The following is a 24,332-nucleotide window of genomic DNA, read 5'->3' on the forward strand; positions in this document are numbered from 1 at the left end:
ACATGAACCTGGAGAGGTGGATCAGAACTTCTTATAAGTTCATAAGTACCATTGTTTTGCGTCCATCGGAATTTTGGTCGTAAATCGAGAACTCCTTGCATAGCCCGCAGCTTCTCTTCCTTCAATCGTACCTGGAATTTACTTCCACACACAACACACACACACACACACACACCGGTCTCAGCTTCCAAGTACAGAGGATACGTCATTCAAAATCAAACCAGCTTTTATTCACAAAAAGAGTTGTCCTGCTTAGAAAGAAACTGTAGACTGCGCAGCTTTTCTGCGAGGATCCTGTGTAGTTCCCGAGACCTTCCCTCCCCCTCGTTTTGTAACAACCCCTCTCCCCAAAGGCAAACCAGGTGAGGCGGATAGAAGAGTTGTGAGGACGAAAAAACAACAACAGTGCAATGCAACGTGTTCGTCTAACAAAACATGGCCGACACCAGAGTGGCGGTGAGGCAAGGCAACGACTGGGAATGCTTTTTTTGTGTGTGTGCAAATGAGCGGAAGACTCTTGTGTTTGGAGAATTGATTCAGCTGGCCTGGGTGGACCAAACCACCCCCCCCCTTAATCCTCTGTGCTTCTTCTGGTGGCTAGGAATGGATTCTTAGAATTTGATAAGAAAGTCACCCTCCCCCAAAATACATCTCCCTAAAAATGTTTACCTCATACCGAGATCAAAAATGTGAGGAAAAAGTAGGCGAGTGCAAAGGTGAGTTGCAAACAGGCAGGCCGAGAAGGCCCAGATGATGCGTGCTCGGGCCCAACACCACAAAAGAGAGATCGGCTGCAGAATTGGATGCAGCTTTTTCCCCCCCCCTTTTTAAAAAAATCCAAACAGGTATAAAAGCATCATTCCAGGAGATGAAAAGAACGGAGACTTTTGGGACAAACGGTCGCAAACACCCCCCCCCCCAATGTTCGGTTAGCAACGGAGTCGGCAGCGAGAGCCGTTTCCCTGCGAGGTTGGGAGCAATTCATCCAAAGTGTGAAGGGAAAAATAAAAAAAGCACCACTGCAAATCACACACCATCTTCAAGCCACAAGGTCGGGGGGGAATAGTTCGGGGGTGGGGGGGGGAGGCTCAGGCCCCCACCCCTCTGCCCGAGGTGCTATTTGAAGGACCAGAATCCTGGCCGGGAGTGATAGCAGTGTTTAAGATGGGATCGGCTGTCGAAGGGCTGCTGATGTTCTTGGCTTTGCTTGGCTGGTCCAAGGAGTGTCCCCCAGTTTGGGGGTCTGGAGTTTTGCCGGTGGTCTGGACCCCCTCCATGGGTTGAGTGGTCCTGCTCTCTGCCGCTGGATTAGGCGAGGCTTTGTGCTGGGGAGGGACTCCGTTTTCCTGGAGGGGCAGGTGGTCGTCGGCATTATCGGCCACAACTCGAGACGTTCGCTCCAGTTTGCGATGTTTGTGGAGGGGGGCCGGGGGCTGTGGGGGGGCAGCCTCGGAAGGAACCAGGATGCTCCGGATGATCTCTGTGCAGACGGCCGAGGCCTGGCGGGTCTCGCGGCACAACTGGGACAGGCTGAGAAAGCCGTGGGGCAAATCTTGCACCACTCGCAGGGTGACTGGCTGGCCGAGAGCCCTCAACCTCTGGGCAAACATCACGGAGTCATCCAACATGGGATCCAGAGCACAGGCCTAAGGAGAAGAGATGGTTGGATCCTGTAAATCCTAGGATTCGGGAGATCCATGCGCTCCTCACCTACCCCCATTACAAGCTACTTTGGTCTAGTCAGTGCAAGGGTAGGCCACCTTGGCTCTTTTATGACTTGTGGACTTCAACTCCCAGAATTCCGTGGAGAGAGCTTTTTCCGTGGACTGAAGGGAGCGTGGTTTTGTGTGCTGCCTGCATCCCGCGGATGGGGCTTTGCTTGTTTGCATGGCCTGGTTGCTGTGGACCGGTGACGGTCCAAGGCCTGGGAGTTGGGGACCCCTGCCCTAGGCACTATCTCTTCCCACTATCTCCCAAGGTCATTGCCACATGCCATTGCCACATGCCCACTGGAGAGCTACCTGGGTGATGCTATGTGCGAGCCCGCTCCCCAACTTCCACATCTACGCAACCCACCCACCCCCTTTCCAACCCACCACACAGGCAGGTGTGTGCTCACCACGATATGGATGGGAGGGAGTCCCTTCAGCATTTCATCTGGGGCCAAAAGGGGCGACATGAACGGGTTCTTGACGATGGGTGACAGCTCTAGAGGCAGCCTGGCAGCAGCCTGGCTGGTGCGTAGCGGCTGGAAGCCCTCGGGAAACATCAAGCCCTGGGGACTGCTGGAGGAGACGGCCTCTTGATCCTGGTCGGAGAGGAAGAAGGTGGGCTGATCTTCAGAATCCAAGGTGGTACAGCTTGCGTCTCGCTGGGCATCGGAGGACCCTAAGAAATTTTGACACGTCTGGCTCTTCTTCCGGGAATCTTTGTGGCTGGCAAATGGCTTCGATTTCAGGCTTGTCTCTGATGCGCTTTTCCTCAAGGTTTCTGCACAGAATAACAGAGGAACAGAGTTGGAAGAGGCCTTCTAGCCCACCCCCACCACCCACCACCGTGCTAAAGCAGGAAACCCTACACCATTTCAGACAAATGGACATCCAATCTCTTCTCAAAAACCTCCAGTGTTGGAGCACCCACTGGTTAATTGTCCTCACTGTCAGGAAATTTCTCCTTATTTCTAGGTTGCTTCTCTCCTGGATTCGTTTCCATCCGTTGCTTCCTGTCCTGCCTTCGGGCGCTTTGGAGGATAGCTTGACTCCCTCTTCTTTGGGGCAGCCCCTGAGATATTGGAAGGCTGCTATCGTGTTCCCCCCTCGTCCTTCTCTTCATTAGACTAGACATTCCCAATTCCAGCAACCGTTCTCTATATGTTTTAGCCTCCAGTAGGTGCCACGTCTGTGGCGAGAAGACGAGGAGGAGGAAGGCAGGAGCAGAGAAGCAGAGGAGCTGGCAGCATGGAGCCCGGGGGAGGCCCTTCTTACCATTTACGGCACCCGCCCTGTTGCGCTTGCCTGTCTTGTCCATCAAAGAGCTAACCAAGGCGGACGCACCCAGGCGCAAGTCTCGGAAAAGGAGGGCCGTATTCCGGTACATCATGTTCACGGGGTCCAGCTTCTCCAAGGCCGAGTCATCTGGCTGCTCTGACTCCGTTCCTTCGGGTTGGGAGACAATAATGAGGGGGGGGGGGAAAGGAAGTATTTCGATCGGGAGTGTCCAACCCTGGCCCTTCAACTCCCAGAATTCCCCAGCCAGCAGCATGTAAATCATGGGACCGCGGGGGATGCTGCAACGGTCATAAAGGTGAAAAACGCTCGCAAGTCACGTTTTTCAGTGCCTTCGTAACTTCGAATGGTCACTAAATGAACAGTTGTAAGTCGAGGACTACCTGTACAGTACAGGTGCCGCCGCCACTCCCCCCCCACCTCCCCAATTCTGCGTGGCTTATAATGATGACCAATAAGAAAAATTAAAATAAAGAAACCCCCCCCCCAAAAAAAAGGAACCTCAAGTGGCTTAAAGGAGGGGAGGGGAATTCTGGGAGTTGAAGTCCACAGATCTTAAAGTGGCGAAGGTCGGACACCCCTAATCTAAAAGCAAGCATGTAAACAAAACAAAACAAAAAATCCCCCCTCCCCCCCAATGCAAAAGGAACTCAACTATCACCTGGGAAATAGGCCTTTATTATATCTTCTTGAATGTCGTCAAGACAGGAGCCATTGGGATCTCTGCTGGGAAGCTATGCCAGAGGGCAGAAAAGGCACATTTCCTGGTTCCCCAAAGATGGCCTTACTTGATCTATAGCAGGGGTCCTCAACCCCCCAGGTCTGTGGACCAGTACCGGGCCGGGTAATGCCAGGAACCCGTCCTCACAAACAAGCAAAGCCCCATCCGCGGGATGCAGGCAGCACACAAAACAAGGCACCCTCCGGTCCGTGGAAAACCGTTCTCCACAAAAACCAGTCCCTGGTGTCCAAAATGTTGGGGACCTCTGATCTTATAGGATCCAAAGTGCCCTCACTCTGCCCAACCTCACAAGTCGGGGAAGAACTTTTGAAGACTGAAGGACCGTAAGCAGGCCCTATGCCAAGGGGGTGGGGGTGGGGGGCTTTACAGGTGACAACCAGCATCCCGAACTGCACTTGGAAGCCAACCTTGAAATATAGCTCATCCTCCACCATGGGGCCAATCCTTCCTAAAACCCTCCAGTTCTGACACGGATGCCCGGCGGTCAGTCGCCAGCCCCAGCTTCCTCCCTTCTCGGCCCATCTCCCTAACCTCACCCCCCCCCTTCCTCCCCTTTTTCCACCGAGCTTCCTCACCTGCGTAGGCACTGAGGCATTTGCACAAGACGCTGAGAGGCAGGAGCGGGTCCAGCAGGGTGAGAAGCCGCGAGGGCGAGGCGGCAATCTCCAAGAGGGTGACGGGGTAGGCTGCCATGATCCCGTCCGGCATCTTGATCCCAAAAGCGGCGGCACGCATGGAGACGGTAATGCAGAGGTTGCCACCGGCGCTGTCCCCTGCAAGGCAGACGGTTTGTGCTGTGGAGCCTGCCGAGGGACGGAAAGGAAGAGGGGATCAGAACTGGGATGGCGGTGATGGAGAGAGAGAAGCAGAAGGATGAAACCGCAGGCGCGATCAACAAAATCGAAACGGCGGCCTTGGGTGTTATGATCCAAGCCTTGTTCACCGACTGCTGAAAATCAGCTATCATGTTGCCAGCTGTTTCGAGGATAAGAAACGCACCTGAAACTGTCTGATGAATCTTAAGATTGGAACACACACACACACACACACACTACAAAATTAGAAAAAAAAATAATTCTCGGGGTCTCCCTCGGAAAAAAAGGGCGACATTCAAAATTCCCCCTACCCTGTTTGTCGCTGTCTCCCAGACTCACCCACTTTTTATTACTGACTTTTCCGCTTGTAGGTGGCCAAGCTATGAACAGATTCCCAATGGATGTAGATTTTGTGTGGAGAAATATAATGAAATATGAGACTCGTTTATACGAAATAGAGTAGGTCAAAGAAACATAGGACTGTCAAGTGCATTAGAAAGATATGGAGACTTGAATCATATTTGCATTAGACAAGTGGATAGAGCGGGGGCCCTCAAACTTGGCCACTTTAAGACTTGTGGACTTCAACTCCCAGAATTCCCCAGCCAGCCATGCATGGCTGGCTGGGGAATTTTGGGAGTTGAAGTCCACAAGTCTTAAAGTGGCCAAGTTTGAGGACCCCTGAGGTAGAGCATTGAAACGATCTATTGTTGCAATGATACCATGTTTTCTTTGCATTTCCCCCCACTTATTTTTAAACCCCTTTACTTTTCAACAACGTACCTCTATCCTAATTATTACTAAGGTTTATCGCACAGTCAGCCAGCTGTTCAGACTTGATTTGGCATTTTTGACCACCTATTAAGGCCTTCCCAAGGACCTGGGATAGGCAGATGTGGATGTCTGACGGAGTTTAGAGGTATCATTGTGGGACAGAAGCTGCTTCGAGTAAACCTGTTGTCCTTGGCCAACAGTGGGTTACGTGCTTTCCCCTTTTCTGTTATTATTTCGAAAGCAGCAGTGAAGAAAATAAAACAGGACGGGGGGTTCTCGACTTAACAACCGGGCCTTTACTAACCATTCGAAGCCATAACGCCACTGAAAAAGGGACTTATCATCAGTCACTGCATCTCCGTGATAAAATGTCGGATGCTCGGCAACTGGCGTGTGCCTAGGACGGTTGCAGCGTCCCGGGGTGGGTGGGATGTCGTGTGATTTTCCCCCTTTTGTGACCAGATTCCACTTAGAAAAGTTGTCAAATGGGGCCAAATTGACTTAACTTAGCCAAGACTTAACTCTTGCTCAGCAAGAGAAATCTGGAGGGGGAGGGTCAACTGTGGCCATAAATCAAGGGCTACCTGTCCTGATTGGTCCTCTGGGCCCAACTGCTTACCCAAGAGGTGGCAGTTCTTAAGGGCCCAGCAGTAGGCGAAGAAGCATTCCTCCAACGCTCGGGGGAAGGGAGCCTCGGGGGAGAGCGCGTAGTCGATGGAAAGAATAGGGGCCCCCAGCTCCTGAGCCCACGATTTCAAGTAGGGCTCGTGAGACTTGGACGTCTGCGCTACGAAACCCCCTCCGTGAAAATGCACCAAGAGGTAAGGGGACCGAGGCAAGATCTTGGTCTTCCAAGGCAACTCCAGGGCCAGAGTTCCTTCCGGTCGCATCAATTTGAGCAATTCCTCGCTGTCCTAGAGAAGAAGAAGAAGAAGAAGAAGAAGAAGCAGGTTGCAAGGTTAGATCAAGAGATTCCCAAAGGTCCCGGATTGGCCTCCAGTTGTTGCTTCCTCCCTTCGCCTCAGATGGTGAGCTCTCCACAGGGATCTGGTGGCATTGGCTCTGGGTGCGATTCAAGGTGCTGGTTATAACCTTTAAAGCCCTACAGGGCTTAGGCCCGGGGTACTTGCGAGACCACTTGCTGCCATTGTCAATCTCCCATTGCCCGGTTCGCTCCCACAGAGTCGGCCTCCTCAGGCCTGCTGGGCCAGCTGAGGGCGACCTTCGCACCTGTCCGTACCTGTCCTTCACGCAGCTCGTGGGAAATGAGCCTCATCTGGACGGCTCCTGGCCCAGTGTGGGCCACCGGAGGCGTGATGGTAACGGTCAGTTGGGGGTTAGAAACCAGAGGCAGGTCAAAGGAATGGGGCGGGACCAGCAAGGCTCGGGACAGCCGGACCTGAGAGGAAGCCATGCTGGCTAGCGACTGCAGAGAGATAAAAGCAGAGATTAAACAAACATTGGCCTGTCCTCAAATCTCCAGTATCTTTCCGTTAAGGATTCGAAGCACGTCAGTCGTTGAGGAACACGGCACCAAGTTATGGGCTTTGGGTACCCTCCACTTTCCCTTCTCTGTCCATGAGGAGCCTTGTTTGACCTGACATTTGCAGGCTGTCCCCGACTTACAACATTTCATTTAGTGACTGTGCAAAGTTACCACGGCCCTGAAAAAAACTGACTTACGGCCATTTTTTGCACCTAGGGCCGCTGCATCATCCCCAGGGTCACGTGGTTCAAAGCCAAATGCTTGGCAACTGACTTGTATTTATGACAGTTGCAGCATCCTGGGGTGAGGTGGGGTGGGGTCAGGTGATCCCCTTTTGCGACCTTCTGACAAGCAAAGTCAGTGGGTTAAGCCAGATCCACTTACCAACCGGCTTACTAACTTATCAGCTGCAGTGATTCACTTAACAACCGTGGCAAGAAAGGTCATAGAATGGGGCAAGGCTCACTTGACAACCGTCTCACTTAGCGACAGAAATTTTAGACTCAGTTGTGTTGGGGAGGACTACCTGCATAGTAAAAGTTACAGTAAAAGTTATTAACAATTTCTGTTTATCCTTATGAACCTTTTCCAGATCTGCTCTTTCTTCTGATTTATCTTTTTCTTTTTTTTTTTCCTTCCATGAAAATATTGTCAGTGGGGATCCGGTGAGGGACGCCCTTTCCTAGCAGCAGGACTCACCGCCAGCAATTCTGTCTCGGTGAGGTTCCAAAACCTCTTCCAGAAATGGACATCCAAGTTCTGAGTGATGCGCTCAAACTCCAATCCTCGTAGTTCAGGGTCAATGGCAAATTTCCCACTCATGAAGAGAGAACCAGCAGCCACACCTACAGGAACGAAGGAAGGAAGGAAGGAAGGAAGGAAGGAAGGAAGGAAGGAAGGAAGGAAGGAAGGAGAGAAAGAGATCAAAAAAGCTTCCTGCCTAATTATATCCAGAGAAATTCCCACATTAGGGGAAGGAAAGGATCACAAGGGCAACACAACCATCACGTAACTCTTACTGGATGGTGTACCTGAGTCCTGATACTCACCAATGCCGGAGATGTTACGTTTGTAATTCTCCCCGAAGGAGACCAAGCTGATGGCAATGGTCTGCAGAAAAGGCCGGATCGAAGGCGCAAACTGCAGGATCAAGAGAGAGGTTAACATGAGAGGTGGTGAGCAATCCCGTTTTTCCCCCCCTGATACTTGAACCTAGCCTGCCAACAGCTCCAGGCTACAGAGCTGAACGTACTTGTTACTGAAATTTATTACTGCTAAGATTGTAAAGCCGCCCTGAGTCTTCGGAGAAGGGCGGGATATAAATGGAATTAAAATAAAAAAAATAAATTTATGTGTGTCAGGCAAAGTACGGCGTATGCCGTAAAATTGAAACTGTAAAAATAGAAGATTAAAATATGTACAAATTAAAACAGATCTTGCCCAGGAACTAGCAACCTGGTGCTCTGCCACGCTGCCGTGAGGTCCTCAAGTCAAGTGCACACCGATCGGGACACAAAAGGTAGCGGCACCTACGTGTTATTGTCTGCATGTCACCACAACTGCAAAGCGCAGAAGCAACCGGATAGCTCCGTTTCTTCACAGGGTCCCTGGCTCTTGTTCCCGTTGCAATAAATAAATAAATAACGCACTGATTTATTACTGAAATAAATCAGTATTACTGATTTATTACTGATCAAAATTTGGACACTTGGCAACTGACTCGTATTTATGACGGTTGCAACGTCCCTGGGGTCACATGATCCCCTTTTGCGACCAGCCAAGTCAATGGGGAAGCCAGATTCAATTAACAACCAGTTAGTGTTACTCTCTTAAAAACTGCAGCGATTCACTGAATAGGTGTGGCAAGAAAGCGTCGTAAAGTGGGGCAAAACCCACGTAACAGAGGTCTCACGTGGCCACGGAAGTTTGGGGCTGAGTTCTGGTTGTAACATCGAGGACTAGCTGTATTCCAAATCTTATTCTCCTTGGTTTGCATGCTTGAAACGCGTGTCGTAGGAGCTAGCACAGGCATTCCTTGACTTATGACCACAATCCATCCCAGGATTTCTGTCGCAAAGTGAAACATTTGCTAAGGGAGGTATGCCCCATTTTACAACCTTTCTTGCCACAGCTGTGAAGCAAATGACTATAGTTCTCAAGTTGGTAACACAGTCGCTAAGAGGATCGGGCCTCCCTGTTGACTTTGCTTGCCAGAAGCTTACAAAAGATGATCACATGACCCCGGGGTCAGGGCGACCGTCATAACTAGGAATCAGCAGCCAAGCATCTGGAATTTTGATCCCGTCAACCTGGGGATAGCTGCAGTGGTCATCAGCGTAAAAAGGAGGTCATAAGTCACTTTTTTCAGTGCTGTTGTCATTTCAAATGGTCATTAAGTGAACTGTTGTAAGTTGAGGACTATTTGTACACAGGAACTGATCTATCTTTGAAGACTTTTCTTCCTTCCCAGCTGGAATAAAACAACCAATAACAGACAGATTCCTTTTGGAGGGATACGGGCCAGTTCGCAGTACTTCGGCAGAACCGGTAGCTAATTTTTTCTTGTCCAGGCCCAGAATGGACTTCCAGAAGCGGCATCCACACAGAGAACCGGTTGTTCACCTATTTGAATCCCACCACTCCTTCCTTCCTTCCTTCCTTCCTTCCTTCCTTCCTTCCTTCCTTCCTTCCTTCCTTCCTTCCTCCCTCCCTCCCTCCCTCCCTCCCTCCCTCCCTGTGGTGCGATTCAGCTGGTTTGCACCACTTCTGCAGAACCGGTAGCTAATTTTTTCTTGTCCAGGCCCAGAATGGACTCCTGGAAGTGGCATCCACACAGAGAACCGGTTGTTCCCCTATTTGAATCCCACCACTCCTTCCTCCCTCCCTCCTTCCCTCCCTCCCTCCCTGTGGTGGGATTCAGCCACTTCACACCACTTCGGCAGAACCGGTAGCTAATTTTTTGTTGCCCAGGCCCAGAACGGACTTCTGGAACCAGCATCCACACAGAGAACTGGTGGTTCACCTATTTGAATCCCACCACTGGATACGGTGCCGTTTAGCCGGACAAAGCAACCCCAAAGCCCCTTTTGACATTTTCTGCCAGCCAGGATGCCGGATCAGATCCCAGACAGGGCTGGTTCCAAATTCAGCTGGGAACACACAGAAATGTACAAACAACATTCTGCAGCAAGGCTGAAGAGTGACAGGAAAGAGTTGGGGACATGAGCGCGCTCTCTCTCTCTCTCTCTCTCTCTCTCTCTCTCTCTGTGTGTGTGTGTGTGTGTGTGTAAAACGCAGGACTGTGGCTTGCCATTCAGGGCCGGCTGGTCAAGGCTGCAACTTGTCCGGGAAAAGTGGAAAAAAAAAATTAAACAGGAAGGTCAGAGCTGCGTCTGGTTGACAGGGAGGCTACGTCTAAGGCTACGACAATGCAAGCGGCAACTCAGGTTGTGTGTGTGTGTGTGTGTGTGTGTGTGTGTGGTGACAAACATGGCTTGTCCTTGTTAAGGTGGTCAAGTAAAAAGCTGAGGTTGCAATTCTATTTTGTATTTTACTGCGCTGAAAGAAGTTGGAAGACAAAGTTTTTTTTTCCTTTCCTTCTTTGCCCTACACCAGGGGTCGGCAACCTCGGCTCTTTTATGACTCGTGGACTTCAACTCCCAGAATTCCTGAGCCAGCATAGGAATTCTGGGAGTTGAAGTCCATGAGTCATAAAAGAGCCGAGGTTGGCCTAGGTCAGGGGTCGGCAACCTCAGCTCTTTTATGACTCGTGGACTTCAACTCCCAGAATTCCTGGGTCAGCATAGGAATTCTGGAAGTCCACGAGTCATAAAAGAGCCGAGGTTGCCGACCCCTGCCCTACACTTTTCCTCCCCCCCCCTTTTCCCTTTTCCCATTTCCCGAACTATTTTTATTTTCATTTGTATTTTAGTGGTTAAGGCACCAGGCTAGAAAGCAGGAGACAGTGAGTTCAATTTAGCTACGAAAGCCAGCTGGGTGACTTTGGGCCAATCACCAGGAAATGGTGACTTGTAGCTTTTGTCTTAGTAGGCAAGTAAAACCAGCTCTCTCGGCGCAGCCCACCTGACAGGGTTGTCGGTGTGGGGAAAACACACAGTGTTGGATATGTTCGGCACCTTGAACGTATTTGCAAAAATAATAAAGGCAGGATTGTTGGATATGTTCGCCACCTTATTTGTAAAAATAATAAAGGCAGGACAGAAAACATACCTACCTACCTACCATAATCCTAATAAAAACACTTCTTCTAAAAGACAGAGAGGCAACATCCTTGCATCTTCCCCACCCCAAAAAAACCTCCCTCCCAAGGAGTTCACCTCCTCAATTCTGCAAGATGGCTGCCTCGGTGGTCCTCACCTGAAAGCCCATGCACCGCCCGTAAAAACACCCCTTCTGCATCGTGATGTATTCCTGGAGAAACTGTTCCGAGAGGCCCCGATCCTCGTGGTTGAAGAGGTACCCGGGACGGTTCTGGGTCAACAGGTGCTGGGCTAAGTAGACCAAGGCCCGGAGCTGAGTCAAGGCCACACAATACGCTTCCAGTTCGGCGCAATTGTGGTTGGTCCGGAAGAAGATGCTGCGGCGGTTGGCGGCCACGTAGCGGCTTTTGTGGATGATGTGAGCCACGCAGCAGCGCACTGTCTGAGCCAGGCTGCGGTAGCCGTTGGCCGGCGTGTGCTCGTCCAGGTCAAAGATGTGGTAGACGGCGGAGAAGTGGTCCAGCATCGGCTCAAGGCACCGGGCATGTTCTCGGATGGTGGTGAAGGTGGCCAGGAAGCGCTGACCCGTCTCGCTGGGGACGTTCTGGAAGAAAGCCACATTATCCTCGGCCAGCGTGAGCAAGGTTTGGAAGAGCGGCCGGGCATCCATGGTGCTGGAATTGGGGGAGCCTGAGGTGGGAGGAAGAGAAAGAATGAAACCGTTCCAAGAAGAACGGAGAGAAGAGATTGAGGAGGCCCCTTTGGAAGCAGGAGGACAGTGTGGTCCCAACTCCTAACTTTTTTTTTACTTACATTCTCCTGTCTCTGTCTCAGCTAAGTACTCCATAAAGCCCACGTAGCTCCTGCAAGACTGCTGGCCCTATAAGGGGAGGGGGCATCGCTTAATACAGCAGCAGTCCTCAGCCCCCAACTCTTCTCCCCAATTGTCCAGCCCTTTGAGTGGACGGGAGGAGACCATACTAAACAGGACGAAGCAGGAGAGGGCATTTGGTCACAGAAACGAGGGGAAGCTTAGGCCAAGGGTGTGTGTGTGTGTGTGTGTGTGTGTGCGTGCGCGTGCAACCTTGACAATTTTTAAGACTTGCGGACTTCAACTCCCGCAGCTGGCTGGGGAATTCGGGGAGCTGAAGTCCACAAGTCTTAAAAACTGTCAAGCTTGGACGCCTCTGGCTTAGCCCTCGACTTCTAAATCACATTTCTCCACCTATTTTTACTTTCCTTCCCTCAACTCTCCACAAAAAAAGTACAACTGCCAATCTTTTCCCTCCTGTGGGGGTGGGGGGGTTGGGGAAGGCGCAAACCACAACACTCACAATTTTTTTTTTTTTTTGCCAGATTGCCTTTTGCTCTTTCCCACCAGCCCAGTGTGAGAACCACCACCCCGCTTCTCTCCCCACGTCCTCCTCCCAGCCCCATTTCAGCTACTAAGGAACAGCAGTCCTTCTTATGGTGGGCTTAGTTCAGGGGTAGGCAACCTTGGCTCTTTTATGACTCGTGGATCCGGGAGTTGAAGTCCATGAGTCATAAAAGAGCCAAGGTTGCCTACCCCTGGTCTAGTTTCAGAGCCTGGAAGACCCTTCCTATGCATTGTCCCCCTCCTCACAAACCCCAAAGAAAATTTACGACACCTCTGCCAGGGAGGCCACCCCCTCATTCCGCAAAGGAGACGGAGATAAATGTTATTTCGGGCTCCCCTTTTTGAGTTCGGGGAAGGGAGCGAGAGAGATCGGCGGGCATCTCTGCCCAGAGCCGAGACCCTTCCCCATTTTGCTAACAAATCTCGCCCTGCAAGGTCATCTCACCTGTTTGGGGGGGGGGGAGAAATCCTGTGCAAGGACAGGACACTCACCCGGTGTCAACTAACCCGGCATCCAGCCTTCTGATGAAGGGATCGAGTTGCCTTACAACCACTGGCTGACTTAAAATACCGCTGGGGAAACTGACTCCGCCTTTGGAGGACGAAGAGGAGGGAGGGGTCAGTCCAGAAGAGGAAGGAGGAGGAAAGCAGGAGGAGCCCCCCCCTCGCCCCCCCAGGTTTGCTGGGTGAAGGGGTGCAAGCTGAACAGAGATGCCTGAATTTAACCCACCGCGACGAGATCTGGAGACCGAGAAAAACAGGATGAAACGATGGGCATCTCTCTCTCTCTTCTCTCTCTCTCTCTCTCTCTCTCTCTCTCTCTCTCTCTCTCTCTCTCTCTCTCTCTCTCTCTCTCTCTCTCTCTCTCCATGAACTTACTATTTTTCCAGAGAAGAAGATCATCTCCTCCGGAGACAGGAATTTTGGGGCAGCAGATCAACTCTCCTCTGAAATGCCGATCCCAACATTTCTGTGGCTAAGGGAGGCATTTGTTAAGTGAGGTTTGCCCTGTTTAACAAGCGTTCTTGCCATTATTTCTTAAGCGAATCACTGCAGTTAGTATAACAATGGTTGTTATGTGATTCTGGCTCCCCACCACCACCCATTGACTTTGCTCGTCAGAAAATAATAATAATAATAATAATAATAATAATAATAATAATAATAATAAGAAGAAGAAGAAGAAGAAGAAGAAGAAGAAGAACAACAACAACAACAACAACAACAACAACAACAACAATAATTGGAAGGGACTTGGAGGTCATCTAGTCCAACCCCCTGCTCAGGCAGGAAACCCTATACCATTTCAGACAAATGGCTGTCCAGTCTCTTCTTAAAAACTTCCAGTGTTGGACCATTCACCGCTTCTGGAGGCAGGTTGTTCCACTGGTTAGTTGTTCTAACTGTCAGGAAGTTTCTCCTTAGTTCCAGGTTGCGTCTCTCTTTGGTTAGTTTCCATCCATTGCTTCTTGTCCTGCCTTCGGGCGCTTTGGAGAATGGGTTGATCACAAAAGGTGATCCTACGATCCCGGGACACTGCAGCCGTCATAAATATGCCAAGCATCTCTGTTTTGATCCCGTGACCCACGGGGATGCTGCGAAAATAGGTCCTAAGTCGCTTCCCCCCCCCAGTGCCGTTGTAACTTAGAACTGTCCCTAAACGGACTGTTTTTAAGTCAAGGCCTACCTGTAGTGCAGAGAATAGAGAGCTGAAGTTCTGTGGCTTGGAAGAATACTCTCCTACAGATAACCCTCGACTTACACCCATTAGTAAATCCAGGACTACCTGCAAACCTCTCTCCTACAAGGCTTAATCAGAGCCTTGGTGGAGCAGTGGGCTAATGCCTCCTTAAGTAACACCAGCTGCCTGCAATTAGTGCAGGTTCGAGTCCCACCAGGCTCAAGGTTGACTCAGCCTTCCATCCTTCCGAGGTAGGTAAAATGAGGACCCAGATTGTTGGGGGCAATTAAGCTGACTTTGTAATAATGCCGCTTGGGGTGTGTGTGTGAAAGCCCTAATAAGCAGCCATATACATAGAATGAAGGCTACTGCTAAGCTTGTAAGCTGCCCTGAGTCTTCGGAGAAGGGCGGGATATAAATGGAATTAAAATAAATTTTTCCCGTCAGCTGAGCACAAGTATCTGAGGGGCTGCCACAAGGCAGAGGGGGCCAGGTTGTTCCCCAAAGTACCAGAGGGCAGGACGAGAAACAATGGTTGGAAGCTGATCAAGGAGAGAAGCAACCTGGAATTAAGGAGAAACCTCCTGACAGTGGGGATAATCAACCAGTGGAACAGCTTGCCCCAGAAATCGTGAGCGCTCCATCCCTGGAGGTTTTTAAGAAGAGACTGGACAGTCACTTCTCTGAGCGGGGGGGGGGGGGCTGGACTAGAAGACCTCCAAGGCCCCTTCCAGCTCTATTCTACTATTCTAATTTGCAAAGGGAAAGCTGATAAGACACTTGCCCCACATCGCCTGCATGGAATTTCATTCTAACCCCATGAAGCTTAGTTCTAAGAAAAGAGGAATTGTGTTGTTTTCATCGCGACACAAAACAAGGGCCCTTTCTCAATACCTGGCACGCTGCCTTGGCTCTTGACTTCCTTTCGTTCACGAGTCCAGATCAAATGAAGAGGAATCAGCTTTTTAAAAGGGGGGGGCCTATTCTGCCCCACGGATGGGGAGCTACAGCTGAGGGGCTGCTGGAGCCGGGCGGGGAAGCAATTTGAGCCTTTATACAAAGTCCGGATAGAGGTGCCACCCCGAATTATGTCCACAACTGACCCCAAAATTTCGGCGGCTAACACGGGTTAAAGTGAATTTTTGTCCCGTGTTACGACCTTCCTCGCCCCAGTGGTTCCGTGAGCGACACAAGTTGCTAAGTGAATCTGGCTTCCCCGTTGTCAGAAGGTCGCAAAAGGGAATCACGTGATCCCGAGGATGCTGCAACCATCATAAATAAGAACCAGCTGTCAAGCATCCGAATTTTGGCCCCCTTGATCGTGGGGATGCTGCAATGGTCGTTAAGTGTGAAAAACATTCGTAAGTCCCTTTTCCGCCCCCCGTGCTGTTGTAACTTTGAACGGATGACCTGCAACATCAGGCTGCTTTTGACCAGAAGAAATAACTATCCCAGAATTGGGCAGGTTTGGAAAAGGAATCCCGAGAGATTCTTTTAATTCACTGGGCTTTCAATCAGGAAGCTCCAGGTCGATCTTCCCAACATAAAGAATACAGAATAACAGAGTTGGGAGGAATCTTAGAGGTCTTCTAGTCCAACCCCCCCCCCTTGACCAACCAGGATATCTGATATCGTTCCAGAAAAAAATGGCTTTTGAATCTCTTTTCTTAAAAAAACCTGATGGCGCACCCACAACTTCTGGTGGCAAGCTGTTTCACAGATTAATTCTTCTCGCTGTCAGGAAATCTCTCCTTAATTCTAGACTGGATCTCTCTTTAAGGATCCTCCAACCCATCCCTTCTTCTCTTGCCCTCAGGTGCTTTGGAGAACAGGCTGACCCTTCCTTCCTCTTCTCTATGACAGCCCCTCAAATATTGGAAGGATGTCCGGAGAAGGAGGAAGGAAGGAGGGATTTACATTTCAAGCCTGGTCCGCTATCCGTCACGTACTTTAATATCCACTTCTATCCATTTAAATGACTCCTGATTTGTACAGGAAGCCTTCGGCTTATGACAATTGGGGTTATAAGCATGCTGGCTGGGGAATTCTGGGCGTTGAATGGCCAAGGTTGAGAAACACGGGTCTAAACCCACTTACAGTCCCAAACCCAAACTCACGAGTGTGTGTTTGCCTTAAACAGGCAGGACAGGCCACTACTTGGGATCTTCTGGGGACAAAGGGGAAAAAAAAAAGATTAGGCTTTCTTATTCCCACCTTCCCAATTTGTCACGCAGGCCTATATATATATCAGCAGCTGGAAAGCTGAGCTGGTGTTCTTCTCCTTCCTTCTGCGTTGCATGTGTGGAAAAACTGCCGTTAAAATAAAAAAAGCCCCCAACACAGCCAGACTCCCAGGACTGGGGGCAATTGTGATGTCAGAGGTGTCGGCCAATCACCGCTGTGGACAGCCAGCTTCTGCCACCTCCCACCAGGTGAGATTCTCATCATTCCTGAACGAAGAAGCATCGGATCCTTCCTGCACTCCGCCAAGGGGCAGGTTACAACGCCATCTCGGAACAGGTGGAAATCTACCGATCTCCGATTGCTCCAAGCAAGGTACAGTTATGCCTTGTGTAATGCGACAGGTGTGCTTCAAATGAAGCACAACCTCTCATATTCACCTAAGGCTGGATGCCCTTTAAGAAGCAGACCAGCTACTGTCAAAGAGAATCAAGGCTTCATCGACTTTTATGATTGCTATTAATTAGCAGACACGCCAGAGGATTGTTTGCCATAACTGTGCTGTGTGGGTGGACAAGTAGAGAACCTATCTATCAAGAAGGTGTGGCACATACCACAGTCAGCTTCCTCAGCTGTGAAGTCATGGGTACTGAATTCCAAGCCCCAGGAAGGAACGCATATAACTGGCGCCACTTTGGTGTAGTGGTTACGGCACCAAACTAGAAACTGGGAGACGGTGAGTTCTAGTCCCACCTTAGGCATGAAACCCATCTGGGACAATCACCAAGAGACGGTGAGTTCTAGTCCCACCTTAGGCATGAACCCATCTGACTCAATCACCAGGAGACGGTGACTTCTAGTCCCACCTTAGGCATGAAAGCTATCTGAGTGTCTTTGGGCCAATCACCAGGAGATGGTGAGTTCTAGTCCCACCGTAGGCATGAAACCCATCTGGGTCAATCACCAGGAGACGGTGAGTTCTAGTCCCACCTTAGGCACGAAACCCATCTGGGTCAATCACCAGGAGACTGTTGGTCTAGTCTTATGTTAGGCAGGAAAGCCAGCTGGGTAACCTTGGACCAATCACCAGGAGACAGCGAGTTCTAGTTCTGCCTTAGGCATGAAAACCAACTGGAGGAACTTTAAGCCAGTCCCCCCCCCCCTCTCTCGGTCAAATCTACCTCACGGGATTGTTGCTGTGGAGAAAAGTGGAGGAGGAAGGCGTGTTGGATAGATTGCTGTCATTTGTCAAAATAATAAAGGCAGGATATAAACACACTAATGAGGATCTCCTCTTCCTGGAAGAATGCAACATTACCATACCGAACTGGGCAACAATTCTGATTCCCGCCTTGCTCACTCCCACGGCATCAGCTAGGTAAGAATCAGGAGAGCAACATGAAATCCCAAGGGGAGATCCCAGCCTGTCTCGAGAAATAACACAAGAACAGCGTTGGAAGGGACCTTGGAGGTCTTCTAGTCCAACCCCCCTGCTCAGGCAGGAAGCCCTGTATGATTTCAGACAAAGGGGTTGTCCAATCTCTTCTTAAAAACCTCCCATGCTGGAGGACCCGCAACGTCTGGAGGCAAGTCGTCCCACTGGTTCATTGTTCTAAGGACCCCCGCTTCTGTTCTCAGAAAAGGGCCAGTTGCCCCGAAGTGACACATCCAGGGGACGAATTCCACTGGTGCCTGGCAGTTCCTCCCGGAGAAGTGGAATTTAGCATGGTCTGAGTCACTCCTTTGGCAGCTGGAAGAAAACAACATCTCGGGGAATTGGGGAAAACTCTGTTTCTACAGCCGGTGGGGGTGGATTAGGGCAGGGGCCATAAACACCAAAGGGGGCTGCCAGCACATTTCCCGTGAAACCGAAAGGAAGGCAGGCGGTGGGGGGAGGGGGCAAGGAGCAGGCTGATAGGGAAGATGGTCCACAGCTTTGGGGGGGGGGGGGGTGAAAGAGAAATAAATGGGTTGGGAAACCCTACAGAACACAGAGGTTAAAGGCAATTCTTCTCCCTCCTCAAAGCCCCTGGGACCCTTTGCCCTTTGCCCTCTGCTGCCAAAGAAGGGCTAGAGAAAGCAAAGTCGACAAGGACAAAACTGCGCAAACAACAGCAAAGAAGTTACTTTCGAAGTTACGAGAGCGGCACTGAAGTTTTTCAACTTAACGACTAATAAAGGGGAATATTTGTAGCTCAGGGTGGAACCGTGGGGTACTTGAGCTTGGTGCTTTTCTTACAGACGTTTCATCGCCCAACTAGGTAACATCATCGGTGCCGCCGTTAGCTTGTGCCAGCACCGATGATGTTGCCTAATTTGGGTCATGAAACGTCTGCAAGAAAACCACCAAGCTCAGAGAGCACCAAGGACCCCACACTTAATGACTGTTGCGGCATGCCGGTGCTCATGGGATCAAAATTCATAGTCTTGGCAACTGATTCCTATTTACGATAGTTGCGATGTCCGTGTGTGTGTGTGTGTGTGTGTGTGTGTGTGTGACGTGATCACCTTTTGTGGTCTTCCGACAAGCAAAATCAGTAGAGAAGCCGGATGCATTAAACAGGTGGGTTGCACAGCTTCCCTTAAGGAAAGGGGGCAAAACTCGCTTAGCAACTGTCTTGCTTTAGCAACGGAAACTATGGTCAGAAATCGAGGACTACCTGTATTCTGGGTCAGGGGTTCAAGCCGCTGTGTCGGCTCCACCCAGCCTTGGGCTTGGAGTGAATATTCTGCGCCTTTCCTTCAAAGCATCCCAATTCTCTGCCCCCCCCCCCGTTCCCCCTCCCACCCCACCGGTTACACAAGGCAAAAGAACATCGGCTTCTCCTAAGGCTCAGCCTGTTCTTCATTAATCACTGGCGTAAATTAGGAGGCCCCAGATGGCAAGGAGATGCCCCCCCGAGGCCATCTGTACCAGGCACACAGCCTACAAACCATCCTTTGTGACTGCCAGCTGAGCTCTCACCCTCCACGTCCCCAGAGCCAAGAGTTCCCTAGAAGGCAACAGGCAGCATGCCTGCTTCACTCTTTGAAAATGGAACACCTGGGCGCACACACACACACACACACACAAAATAGGGCAGGTAACTTAGTGGCACCTGCGAGTGAGCGCAGCTTACCCAACAAACACTTAAACCAGTCCATAGCCATATAGTGGAGAAACACAGCTGCGATGCAGCGGCAGGAAGCTTGCAAAAACCCAAGGGACGGACGGATGCGTGTCTCCGGGGGAAAAAAAAAAGGAATTAAGGTTTGCAACAACACCGTTGCCAGCTGGTTTGCAAGTTACCAAACCAAATTGAAAACAGAAACGCAAAGTGTCCTGCCCTCACAGTGATGACAACAGGAATGACAAACGAAAAACAAATGCTAAAGGAAGCTGGCACCAGTGTGAGTTTTCTCCACCCCATATTTTTAGCACTGGTGCCAATTTTCATTCTGGGACAGAGTGCTTGAGCATGACTTACAGTGCTCGTATTCAAAAATGCTGGTTTAAATATAGAGCAGAGGTCTCCAAACGTGGCAACGTAAGACTTGTGGACTTCAACTCCCAGAATTCTCAAAGCCAGCCTTGTTGGGAGTTGAAGCCCTCAAGTCTTAAAAGTTGCCAAGTTTGGAGACCCCCTAGATAGGGGAAGTCTCCAGGAAATTAAGATAGCATTGAAATTGAAGGCTGGGAGACAGAGAGGCAGCCTTCTGAATTTGGACGTTGAGAGAAAATATATCAGCTCATCCCTTATTATGTTGGCTGCAAGGACGGTGGAAAAGCGATTCATTAAATAGCCGTGGGATCATCTACTTGGACGGAGTAATAGAGTTTGTGGCAATCTTGACATATTTGCAGGTTCGTTATCCTAAGACAGCAGCAATTTCTCAAGGAACAACAAATGCTTCACGCTTACCCATCAAAAGAGGATATATTCCATACAACAGAAAGATTGACTTCTTCTAGCTGTTTTCAGCCGAAAGCACATAAATTAAGAAGGAGTGTTGCTGTGTGGCAGGACAAGATTAAATGAAATGTGGTGGTTACTTGACTGACAAATACTTTTATTATGCTATTTGTGTGACATTTATTTCTTGCTTAAGAAGATTGTTCCTTGCTCAAAATCAGTTGACAATAGATAACTTGACTAATATATTTTGTTTATAAGCGGACTAAGCAAGCAGCATGCAAGGAATTCAGCAAAAGTTGAGACTCTGAGGCAGTCTCATCCAACATTCATCTTTGCTCAAAATATTAAGACCAAGTAGGAAGGCATTCAAGAGCATAGACACCGCAACAACGCAATATTTATGGTGCAATCCTATGTAGAGAAGAATTCTATTAACTCTGGGCTTGATTCTAATTAAGCATGTTTACAAAGAAAAAAATCAAAAGTACTCTGAAACGCAAGTTGTCATCCAAGTAGCACATAACTAACTACTTTGGGAATTAAACCCCATTTCAGAATTTTTAAAGTTTAAACCTTTGAAAGGTGTTTTTCAAAAGGTGACTGAACTTTCTTGATTTTTTTTCTCCCCCTGGAAAATGTTCTGAGGGACTGAAGAAGCTTCTTGGATGAGAAGCAAAATGTTTTCAAGGAGGAAAAACTTGAGAAATTCCAGCTTCCTTTTGGGAGGGGAAAAAAACACGTTTGGGAAAATCATGACCTGAATGATTGAAAGGCAATCCTAAACCACAACCTGTCTCTGGACTTTCAAATGGATGCAGCTTATATCTCTTTTTCCAGGAAGACACAAGGCCAAACCCCTTCCCATGGAATTTCCTTTTATGTTTTTTGATTTATTTATTTTTAACTCTTGATGGTTTTATTGTCTTGTTTTCCCGTATTCCCAGATAGAACCTGTTTGTTGAGTCAACTGCAGCTATTGTAAAATAACACAGAAATCATAGGAAGCTGTGCTAAATATCATCCAACAATTCTTAGCACATTAAAAAAAAAGCTGTCCTCTTTCCTAATATTTTATAGTCAGAGGACACTTTCAAAAACCTTCAAACTACCAACGTCACTTGATGCAGCCTAAAAGAAAAAAGTCACTGATTTATACATAATCTAGTAAGCTCTATTTACAGTGGCCTTCAGGGATCTTTCCAGTGAAGTAATTTTGATAGCAATGATCCCACTGACTTAGTTGGTGCAGCACCATGATTATAAATGTTGGTCCAGTTACACAGCTTCAGGAATAGAATAGAATAGAACAGAACAGCAGAGTTAGAAGGGACCTTGGAGGTCATCTAGTCCAACCCCCTGCTCAGGCAGGAAACCCTGTACCATTTATGACAAATGGTTGTCCAGTCTCTTCTTAAAAACTTCCAGTGTTGGAGCATTCACAACTTCTGGAGGCAGGTTGTTCCACTGATTAATTGTTCTAATTGGCAAGGACAATGGGATCTGTGATCCAAAACATCAAACAAGCCAGCTGATGTATTACAGGACAAATCTCTCGTTCATTTACATCAGTGTTTTCTCCACTTGGCCATTTTCAGATGTGCAGATTTCAGCTCCCAGAATTCCCCAGTCAAGCTTTTGAGAAAAACGGATTTACACTAACTGCCCCCGGATTTGCTAAGTCAAACTCCTACAAAGTTATGAACTGAGTCTAGTCCACTTGGGATGCACCATGTTGGAGAAAGTGGTCTTCCTCTATCGGCAGCCCCAGGTACCTTCTATCCCAGGGGTGGGCAACTTTATGACCTGTAGACTTCAATATCCAGAATTCCTGAGCCAGCATGGCTACCTTAGGGATTCTGGGAAATGAAGTCCATCAGTTCTACCCCTAGCATTCCTGTCCTAGCCTCTGCCCCTTTCTAGCAGATCTCCCCAGGACACTTTGCATTACATCTCTCAGAATCTCTGCAGGCAGATTTTGCAAGCTGAGGCTTATGGGCGCAGCAGTCCAAAAATATCTGGAGAACACCCAGGAAGGTCAGTGCCCATCTTCATACCCCTTATGCCCACTGTGGGGTCTACCATGAATCTCTTCCCTCCAATTGCCCCTCCCCAAGCTTGTTGTCCTAGAGAGGCTCATCCCCTTCCAGCTTCCATCTGCATCTCCCCAGGACCACAACTCCCAGAATCCCCCAGAAAAGTTCCTCGAAGGGCAAAGGAACCGTGCCAGGCTCATTTAAGCTAAGAAATCTGCACCGATTTCTTTCTCATACCTTTTGGGCAACCCCCCCTCCCGCCCTCCTAAAGCCACTTGGGTTTCCGCGCTTCCTTGGCGGTGGGGGGGCAGCTGTCAAGGTCCCCCCTCCCTCGTCAATGGAATCGTCTGATCCGCGGATCTAGGGCTCACGAGGCGGGCCGTCCCAATCCTCTTTGGGGGGGTGTTTACATCTGCCTAAGCGTCCCGCTCCCTCGCCTTCTACTCACCCAATGAGGCTGCCGTCCACCTCTGCCCACAGGTGGCCCCTTTAGGCGCCGGTTTCCGCCTTAGTCCGAACGCTCGGAGGCGCCACATGACGGCCGCGCACCAATGGGCGGAGGGCGGAGCCGGCGAGGTGCCCCCCTTGGAACGTCACCCCGCCAGTTCCCTTGAAGACAGCGCCTGAGCCCGCCTCCTCCTCTCTTTTGGGCCGCCCTTCTTAAAGGGGCCGCGCGCCCTCCGGCTTCTGCGGAGACCAGGAAAGCGTCCCGCTGGGTATGAAGAGTTCGGGTAGAAGGGTGCTTTAAACCGGGCAAATTTAAAATGGGTGGACTGGGGAATTCTGGGAGTTGAAGTCCACCCAAAGAACCTGCTGGCTAGGGGATTCTGGGAGTTGGAGTCCCACTCAATTTAAAGCACACCGGCTGGAGGATTCTGGGAGTCGAAGTCCATCCATCTTAAAGCAAGCTGTCTAGGGGATTCTGGGAGTCGAAGTCCATCCATCTTAAAAACAAGCTGTCTAGGGGATTCTGGGAGTCGAAGTCCATCCATCTTAAAAACAAGCTGGCTAGGGGATTCTGGGAGTCGAAGTCCATCCATCTTAAAAACAAGCTGGCTAGGGGATTCTGGGAGTCGAAGTCCATCCATCTTAAAAACAAGCTGGCTAGGGGATTCTGGGAGTCGAAGTCCATCCATCTTAAAAACAAGCTGGCTAGGGGATTCTGGGAGTTGAAATGAGTTGAAGTCCGTCCATCTTAAAGCAAGGTGGCTGGGGAATTTGGGGAGTTGAAGTCCATCCATCTTAACTCAGCCTTCCATCCTTCCCAGGTAGGTAAAATGAGGACCCAGATTGTTGGGGGCAATTAAGCTGACTTTGTAATAATGCCGCTTGGGGTGTGTGTGAAAGCCCTAATAAGCAGGCATATACATAGAATGAAGGCTACTGCTAAGCTTGTAAGCCGCCCTGAGTCTTTGGAGAAGGGCGGGATATAAATGGAATTAAAATAAATAAATAAAACAAAAAATAAAACAACCTGGCTGGGAAGTTGTGGGAGTAGAAGTTCATGCATATTAAAGCAAGCTGGCTGGAGACTTCTGGGAGTTGAAGTCCATCTTAAAGCAAGCTGGCTGGGGGATTCTGGGAGTTGAAGTCCACCCATCTTAAAGTTGCCAAGTTTGGAAAACTGGGATAAAAGATTGTAACATTGCATCCTCCCTCGGAAGTAAGCGTTTGGGGCTGCAAATAATCAGAACTAGCATATTTTCTGCCTAATCAGGTTTATTAAGAAACAGAAGCTTTTGTGAGCTCCAGCTCATGAAACCTTTCACTTTTTAATAAAGTCTAATAAAATAATCGAAATTAAATAAGCAGTTTAATATGCGTTAGTCAGAAAAGGTGCAACTACTAGACCACTGATTTTTATTTTATTTACTTATTTTTTGCTGCTAAAGACTAACACAGTCTTTCTCTTTTCTTGGTTTCTCAGAACATAATAAACTTGTAGTTGAGCATCAAATGCTATACATAAAAAACTAATAAATTTTCTGGTTTATCATGGCCATCGAGTTCCCATAGTCACAGCTTGCTTGGCAGTGAGAGGTGCTATTCTGTAATTAAAAAATGAGATCCTACCCCTTAGGCTTTAGCAGGAATGCAGGAAGGAACAAAGAAATTAGCCTA

At 49.3% G+C, this 24,332-nt stretch overlaps 1 protein-coding gene across 2 annotated transcripts; it reads right to left on the minus strand.

Annotated features, from left to right (window-relative positions):
* Positions 1 to 208: 208 nt before the first annotated feature.
* Positions 209 to 22,737, minus strand: LIPE (lipase E, hormone sensitive type). 2 transcript variants are annotated; one of them, XM_083369384.1, is made up of 10 exons: positions 22,660 to 22,737; positions 11,200 to 11,732; positions 7,872 to 7,962; positions 7,522 to 7,667; positions 6,577 to 6,762; positions 5,956 to 6,250; positions 4,323 to 4,550; positions 2,985 to 3,155; positions 2,120 to 2,490; positions 209 to 1,646 (listed from the first exon to the last, which is right to left on the minus strand). In XM_083369384.1, the coding sequence occupies exons 2-10, from the start codon at positions 11,710 to 11,712 to the stop codon at positions 1,089 to 1,091; spliced, it is 2,559 nt and encodes an 852-aa protein (XP_083225510.1). In that variant the 5' UTR covers positions 11,713 to 11,732; positions 22,660 to 22,737; the 3' UTR covers positions 209 to 1,088. The 2 variants fall into 2 exon arrangements, with proteins under 2 accessions (XP_083225510.1, XP_083225509.1); XM_083369383.1 differs by lacking the exon at positions 22,660 to 22,737 and adding an exon at positions 19,402 to 19,542.
* Between the last annotated feature and the right edge of the window lie 1,595 nt (positions 22,738 to 24,332).

Source organism: Vipera ursinii, assembly GCF_947247035.1.
Source record: "Vipera ursinii genome assembly, chromosome: 9".
NCBI lineage: Eukaryota > Metazoa > Chordata > Lepidosauria > Squamata > Viperidae > Vipera > Vipera ursinii.

Bases quoted from the DNA above. Each gene is read 5' to 3' on its own strand.
- LIPE (XM_083369383.1), bottom strand. From the start codon at position 19,432: ATGGCTATGGACTGGTTTAAGTGTTTGTTGG. The intron at 6,763-7,521 runs GTGAGTCCTGCT...ATCTCTCTGCAG, and splicing joins CCGAGACAGAATTGCTGGCG to TCGCTAGCCAGCATGGCTTC. The intron at 6,251-6,576 runs GTACGGACAGGT...CTTCTTCTCTAG, and splicing joins ACGAGCTGCGTGAAGGACAG to GACAGCGAGGAATTGCTCAA.